A 7,901-nucleotide genomic window follows, 5' to 3' on the forward strand; every position below is an offset into this window, starting at 1 on the left:
TTCTTCAGTTCGTCTCTCTATCCGATACCAATGTAATGATATAGTGACTCTTAATTTTATAGCATTTAATGATGTTTTAAAATGTTGCTTTGTTTTGCATCTTGAACTCAACAAAACATCTGATGGTATTTCGTCAAAAATCGCCCAACACTTCAAATTTCTTTTTTCATTTGAAATCATGGTGATGATCATTTGTTCTAGTTAGTATGTATAACTTTATAAAACAGAAATCTATTATATAAAATATATTCAACAAAAAAATACTCAAATTCACTGCTGGAAGGATCTTAAATCACTTGCTCTCGTTCATGCATTCATTGCATAGTCCCATTTCAAATAATATTTGATAAAATGAAAAATAAACTGGATACCTGTGGTTGTAGTAGCTCCACCCGGGCTACCCATGCCCGCCACGCCTCCGCCTGGCGAAGAGAACTCGCTTGAGGTGCTCCCGGGACTTCCCATAGCCTCGCCATCGTCAGTGATGTAACCTTTACAACAATGATATAAAAGTAACAGGATATCTATGTGGGTGTGTGAGTGTATGTACCTTGGTACTCACTGGACCGATATGTCTCTCCTTTTCAATGAGGCTTCTTTAGGGTCCAGAAAAGGTTTATAACTATTATTGGGGAGGAGAGGTAACTACACCCTCTCAAAAGATATTGCCAAAATAAAAAAATACACCTTCCCCTTCCCCAATGTTTCTTCTAAAAACTAAAATTGTCGAAGGTCGACTTTTTTCATGACCAATTTCTAAGGCAGCTATATTCTTATTTTTGATTGCCTTAATTATTTTTGATTGGCTAATAAGTCAATGCATTACCTGGAGGCGGCGTCTCCGACATGGGGAAGGTGGATGAGTCTGGACAGGTGATACACAGAGACACTTGGTCGTCTAAGTGGGGAAGTTCTGGCAGTGTGCTGGGAATCTCGCCCTGATTTTTTCAGAACATTAACTTTTATTACATAAGTGATTTTTTTTAATGCAGCCATCTCGTAATCAATGCACAAATGGCACTTAGAATCCGAATTTCGTTATACAACTTAGCATGAGTAATCCTTGGTGGGTATATTTTCCCTAAATCGAATAATGAGTTGGAAAAGTAACAAAATCTACATTAAAACATTAAATGTTCTTTCCTGGTAGTTTTTAGGCACAAGAACGGGTGGCAGTGTTGGAGGGTCTACTCTATTGTAATGATATGGGTTCACACAAACCTAGATCGATAGATAATAAATAACAAGCTAAATATATAATAGATAATAGTCTAGATAGATAATTTGCAGGGCTCGGAAACCGCGCATTAGCATGATGTGGATCTCCTTTTCAGGGTAGCTTCTCATAGGTTCTGAGAAGGTTTATAACTATTTTGGGGGAGGAGCCACTTCCCTCTCCCAAGAGAAATCGCCCCTAGAAAAAATAATCCTTATTTCATAACCAGAAAGACAAATAAGATGGTCACTTATATGGTCAAATTATATTTCACGTTCAGAAATTATTGCGAAACATACCTCCTCGCGTCGCAGATGGAAGGCGTACTCGCAATTATCAACAGGTTTTAACTCGTGATGTGAACTATAGATATAGTTATTTCAGTTTGCCAACTAACACTATATGATAATTTTCATTAATAATAGGTACTTTTAGAACTATTTTTTTTACGTTTAGAAAAAAGTTCATTTATGTAATTCTACATAGATTTTGGTAAAACAAAATTATAAATTATAATTTCCAATATATGTTTTATAAAAAGGTTTTATATTTTATATTATAATAGGCAACTGAATAACTTTCCTTAGGTCGGGATATCGCCATAAACGGCAGTAGATAACGTGTGGCAGCCCCTTTTTTTGACTAACTTGTAAACGGCCGTCCAACGATCTGGCTATCGTTATGCATCTGGTGTTTGGGTCGGCGGTTGTGATAGCCTTTTCCAGCTCGTCTACGGTCCCGTTTTTCTTGAGCTTTTTCACCAGACTTTTCACAGCCTTTTCGCTCCACTTCTCCTCAAGATCTGACTTAAAGTCAGTTTTGCGCCAACCGAGCAGACGTTTCACAATTGGCGGGGTAAAGGGCAACATGCCTGAAAGATAATGTTCAGAACCATTGTAATTGATTTTAGGCTAGTCTAGTTTTAGAAGCAACGGTACTAGACAAGTTTTGACATAAATGCATTTTAAGAGATGGTCTATATAGAATACTAGCAGCTACGCCCCTAGAGGCCTCTAGGGGCACTTAAGGAGGGAAGGAGTCGAATTGAATAACACAATTTCTTATTTTAGATTGACTTATTTGACAAGAATAAATAAAATTAAAACTAAAATATTCTAGAATCTAGATCATACCTTGTTGCAGCGGCTGCTACACAAACACCGTGAATTAATCTATCAACTAAAGCAAATATTCCCAGTTATAGAAAAGTAAAAGAAACCTAACATAAATAGCAAACACTCATCTTTTGTAATCAAAGTTTTTGCATAATTTTTTATCGACCATATTTAGTGTTTTGACTTGGGAGTTATGTTATTCTTGAATCATTATTATTCATTAACCTATTCCTACCAAGAAACCATTAAATAATCAAAACTACTACGATTTTTCTTAGGCTCAGACCTAGTGGAAATGTGTACATGTAAGTACTACGGGTTTTAATAAGGGAGTAGACATTAAGCTGTCCTCAAAGTCTTAAAGTAACGTTTTCTAATTCGTAGGCTATTATTGAATTTATTGGTTCGTTTAGTTGAGTGTCCAACCAGTAAATGTATTTTGTGTATCATTACTTAGGATGTACATCAATTTATCGGCCATTCTCTTATCCCTTTAGATATCTGGGTTTCAATTCATTCATAAAACTGGGAATGTTCCTAAAACGAAAGTAGAAGTGTTGAGGAGGGGTTGAGCAAACGTAGTCATGTATAATCCGTTGGGCTGTCGGGGCCTCAATCATGCAGAATAATCATTGCCTGACTCTCTTACACACCAAATGATGTACCTACGGGTTCACTGTGTTTCAATGACTATTCTAAAATGAAAAATAGTCACAGGAAAGGAACTAGACACAAAATTAAATTTTTCAGGGAGAGAGGGGACATTGGGTTATTTATTATGCTATTCCCCAATAACGTTTTCTTACTTGTATACTTAACACCTTTGGGGACTTTAATAGAATTTCGATTGGTTGGTACATTTTGTTGAGTGTCCCAAAGTTTAAACCACAAATTGTAATCTACAGAATAGATATACAGGGTGGGGCAAATAAGACCGGACAAACTTTAAACGGCCATAGCGCCAAAACTACTTGACCAATCAGGACGTTTGACCCCACTATAAAAAGCTTAGGTAATTACCTTTTAGCACAAAAAAAATCTTTGGACGAAGATGAGCTCGTACTCCGAGCTGGCCGCGCTTATGTTCAACAAGGCAGATTTGAAATGCGCCGGTGGAATAATCTGGATTCTCGACTAGGGCCCACTAATTCGGATCTCAGCCCATCTGTAGATGAGGTAGACTTATGCTACTTGCTGGGGATACTGTTAGATACATAATTAAGACACTAGAAAAGACTAGAGCTCTCTATCTAAAGTGGCTTGGCTGTAGTACTCCTGCAAAGTGAAACGTGGCAGATTTTAAGATGTAAAAAATTGTGTGAAATCGTGAAAATTTCTCGGTTCTCGACGTTAGAGACCTATAAGGAACTTAAAAACTCATTTTATACTATGAATTGCGCTGACAACCCTAGCTATATCTTCATGCCATTTCTAAAAAGGTATAGAACGACGTTCCAGCTCAACTGTGGTCAAAATAAGAGCCTCCGTGTCAAAGGGTAACATTAAAGTTGGGTGAATTTGGATCCTGCGGTTACTCACGTTCCTAAGGAAATGGGGCTCCCCAGCAGCCCGATCTTAATTCAATGGACTTTTGGGCCTAGGGCTACTTTGAAGCATGCACCAATAGACGTGCCCATGCCACAAAGACCTCCCTCATTGCCACTATCAAGAAGAACTTTGCAATCTTGGACAGGTACATTTTGACCTGGACCTGCCGGCGGTTGAGGAGGCGGGTAAAGGCGGTGATTGATGCTGGCGGCGATTTTATTGAATAATCTAATAGTCATATACCTATTTTGCTTGCCAGTTTTTGAAATTCAAAAAAATCTTTAAAATTGACGATTTTATGTTCATTTGTTTAGAAGTTAGAATTTGTCCGGTCTTATTTGCCCCACCCTGTATATTACTTTAATCTCTAACTAATAAAAAAAAACAAATTACCTTTATTTTCTTTACAATGAAGATGACTTAGATTTTAAATTATTCATCTCATTTTACACAGACTTAAGTATATATTTTAACTATTTCATATTTACATCTGAAATTGAGTTAAAAGATAAATCAAAGGGATAGTTCCACGAAGTGCATTTAAAGAGTTAAGGTACTTGGAGTAGTGAACTTTTTTATGTCTTAGTAGAATATACTAGGCATTGGATAGATATGATTATATATAACAGAATTTTTAACTTTGACCTGACCGAATATGTCTAATACATTCTACCAAGACATATGATATAAAAGTTAGCTACTCCAAGTACCTTAACTCTTTAAATGCACTTAGTGGAACTATCCCTTTAGTATTTGTTAATATATTTAAAATATAAATATGCAAGGTATGTAACTCGCGAAATAAAATATTTTTAAATTAAATTATTAACTTTTATTGGTAAATACAGTAATAACTAATAAGGCTTTTATTATGATTCTTCATGCTAGTTTAAAAATCTAAATACTGTGATAAAACAATCCCCATAGACGTGAATTTTTTATCATAAAAATAAGAATGACACAGTACCTCACTTGTTTAAATTAAAAATCTATTATATTATATTTGCTTTCAATCTTTCAAAAGCTGTTTGGTAGAAATTATTATCTTTAGTTATATAGGCAAAATATCTGTTTAATTTTCAAACAATTTTTTTCATATGTCATATACAAAATATAATGGAAAGATCAATAATCAAACTACTAAAACTTTTCAAATGAACTTCTTAGATCTATCCCGTTTTAAAATATAAAAATTTACCCTTAAGAATAACAAAATTAAGTTTCATTAAACTCTGAGTAAAATTTTAAGACTGTTTGTATTTTAATATCCCACAGCCACCCTTCACTACCCTCCCTGTACAAGTGTTTACAGTCCAAGATTAGCACCCTCGCGAGAATTCAGCAATTTCTTATCTTTTTTTCAAGAATATTTATCTTTATATTTGTAAAAATTGAAAAGCTAGACGGCATGTTCTTTTTGTGAAGCCGAACCAGGGCGTTAAAAAACATTTCAGATGTTTTTTTCATAATCTTAAGATAATTTAAAGCATAGTAGGGCAAAACTAATAAATGTTATTCCCAAAACATAAAAAAGTAAATAAAAAAATCTTATTACATGCATCTCAATTTATTAGGGGGGTCATTTGTTGTGTACTTTGTTCAAACTGAACAGTGTGTCCGGATAACCTGGTAAAACATGCCTTTTTATTCAGTGGGCCATTTCTATTTTTCCTTTTTTTTGTCAACTTAAAAATTTAAGTTTAAGAGTTTCAAATTTGTGCCAAAACTATCATAATTGATTTTTTGAGCAAATAATGTCTTTAATAAATAAATAAAAATGGCTCTTTTTGTTTATTTTGGATGGCAACATAATTGGCCAAACCTGTCTTGCTGAACAGCTGACCAATACAATAGGGTAACAACTTTGGTTTTCTTGTTTTTTTAAACCTAATTTTAATGTGAAGAAGGGTAATTTTGTGAATCATCATTGAGGATATAGATGGATTTCTCGGCCATTATCTTATTCCTTTAGATTTCTGCAAAAAAATGGGTTTATAAGAAATAAAATAAAATTTCATAATAAAAAGTTGCTAAGCTCTTATTGTTTCGACGACATTTCATAACAAACGCAATTAATTGCAAATTTGACAATTTAAGCAGTAAATCAATTATAATAATAAACAATTATGCAAATTTATGGCTTAGATTCTTGTTACAATGGTAAAAAAGTACTAGTTAGAAAGTAAAAAAGGCCATAAAAGTAAAATTTTATTTTTCGCTGAAATTAATGGTTCGCGGCATTTTGAGGGGATCTTGCGCTTGGTGGCGATCTTCGAGCTCATTTTTCTTGATTGATGAAGATTTTTTCTTATTTAATCAATGGATGAGTCGTAAAAAGCAGTTGTACTCAGCTGGTTAATGTATTTCAGAAAATAGGTGATGTAAGTCAAGACTTTTTGTATGAATTTACCTTTTTTATGATACAAATAAATAATTTTGTCAACAAAAAATAATCCTTCGACGAAAAATATTTATAAATGTCGACTTTTGGCTTACTCGGTGACGACAAATCACTGTCAAGCGACTCTGACAGTGACTCAGACCAAGACACTACCTTTGGACTATTTGGCTCCAAAAATGTTGACAATAAAGAAAGTGAACTTAACAAGGAAGAATCTAAATCTGACAGCGAAACATCATATGATCATAGCAACATAAATGAGCCAAAAATGAACGGATGCTACATGCATAATGATGCCAATGTTAGAAATTATTCTCGCCACCAAAGAGAGGAAGAGGAAAATAGGATGGCAGAAATTTATGCAATTCAACGTGATATTCAGGTTTTTATATTATTTCCAGTATGGCGCGCCTCGATACCACTAAATATAAATCATAAAAAGCTGTCTAATATACGATGCGATAAAAAGTTAAACTAACAGCTTGTTTTTCTTATATTCTACAAATTAAATAATATATATGTTAATATATTAATTTTAATGCATATTATTGATAGTTTTTCAATCCGTTGAAATTTTGGGTCGACGGATTCAGATTCATACAAAAAGCTGCCCACTAAAGCGAATTAATCTGCAGATTGCGGATATATTCTTGCTGAAGTTCCGGATTTGCGTGGATTGCGTATTCTATCAATTTTTTAAAGGCCTTATAAATCTTTTCTTGTTGATGATCCCATAGCCAATGAGTACAATTATTTGAAATTAGTCTTTGCTAACATTCCTGTCTTCACTATTAATCCTTTTTTTTATATAGGTGTTGTATAGTTTTTGATTTGTGATAGGTAATCAAATTATTTTTATATTTAGAATGAAAGAGATAGATGGTTACCATTATACAGCGATGAAGAATCTGAACAAAATGAAATAGCCGGCAAAATAAGAAAAAAGAGAAAATTAAAAGCCACAAAAGTACCGACTAGTTATGGTGAAGGGGGAAGTGGATATGCTAAGGGCGAAGGATGGAAAAGATTAAAGTTAAGAGCTGAAACTAAAGTAAAGAATAACCCTGAAAAATATAGCAAAATTGCAAAGCATAAGTTTCCTTTACGGGATCAATAGAAGAGGATATATATTTATCATTTGCATTTCAAATGAGAAAAAAATGCGACAAAGAAACAAGAACAAGAAGTACCTACGAAGGGAAGAAAGAGAAAACAGAAATTAGAAGATCATTCTACTTCTGAACCAACGTTGTATTTATTTATTTAATATTTGTATAATAGTTTTTTTTTTATTGTATATTATATTATTTTATTTGATAATTGTCTAAAGTGAGTACTTGGCACAACTAATCTCCGAGTGCATCTGAATCCTAACTTCAGAGATACGGGGTTAATACACAACATCTTTGCACAAGTGTCAAAGTAAGAATTTGGATTCAAGATCCAAAAAAGGTTTCCAGAGCCAGAAGCGAACATTAAAAGTATTAAAATTCCAAGAAAATATCTGTAAATAGCCTCTAAAATTTATCTGATGGCCTCCAGGATCTATATTTGGAAGCTAATCCAAAGTTCAATAAATTACCAAGACTTACCCAAAAGTAAACTTTTATCCCAAATAACT

At 33.7% G+C, this 7,901-nt stretch overlaps 2 protein-coding genes across 12 annotated transcripts in view; one reads left to right on the top strand and one right to left on the bottom strand.

Annotated features, from left to right (window-relative positions):
• Positions 1-4,371, bottom strand: part of Smox (Smad on X protein) — a 34,699-nt gene extending 30,328 nt beyond the window's left edge. For all 11 annotated transcript variants that reach the window (XM_080167522.1, XM_080167523.1, XM_080167521.1 and 8 more), the window contains exons 1-8: positions 4,273-4,371; positions 2,869-3,026; positions 2,350-2,395; positions 1,799-2,087; positions 1,516-1,579; positions 1,143-1,221; positions 827-937; positions 372-491 (exon numbers count right to left, since the gene is read on the bottom strand). In XM_080167522.1, the coding sequence (XP_080023648.1) occupies positions 372-491; positions 827-937; positions 1,143-1,221; positions 1,516-1,579; positions 1,799-2,085 (661 nt within the window). In that variant the 5' untranslated portion in view covers positions 2,086-2,087; positions 2,350-2,395; positions 2,869-3,026; positions 4,273-4,371. The remainder of the gene's footprint in view (positions 1-371; positions 492-826; positions 938-1,142; positions 1,222-1,515; positions 1,580-1,798; positions 2,088-2,349; positions 2,396-2,868; positions 3,027-4,272) is intronic.
• A 1,606-nt stretch (positions 4,372-5,977) lies between these two features.
• On the top strand, positions 5,978-7,507 carry LOC145324840 (uncharacterized). Its single transcript, XM_080167527.1, has 2 exons — positions 5,978-6,662; positions 7,146-7,507. Exons 1-2 carry the CDS (start codon positions 6,357-6,359, stop codon positions 7,395-7,397), a joined length of 558 nt encoding a protein of 185 aa, XP_080023653.1. The 5' UTR covers positions 5,978-6,356; the 3' UTR covers positions 7,398-7,507.
• The last annotated feature ends 394 nt before the right edge of the window (positions 7,508-7,901 follow it).

The sequence above is a fragment of the Acartia tonsa genome, chromosome 7, assembly GCF_053477335.1.
Source record: "Acartia tonsa isolate MP-2025a chromosome 7, ASM5347733v1, whole genome shotgun sequence".
In the NCBI taxonomy this organism is placed as follows: Eukaryota; Metazoa; Arthropoda; class Copepoda; order Calanoida; family Acartiidae; genus Acartia; species Acartia tonsa.

Excerpts from the sequence above, each read along its gene's own strand:
- LOC145324840 (XM_080167527.1), top strand. The coding sequence starts at position 6,357 with ATGTCGACTTTTGGCTTACTCGGTGACGACAAATCACTGTCAAGCGAC. Across the intron at positions 6,663-7,145 it reads CAATTCAACGTGATATTCAG|AATGAAAGAGATAGATGGTT; the intron begins GTTTTTATATTA and ends TTTTATATTTAG.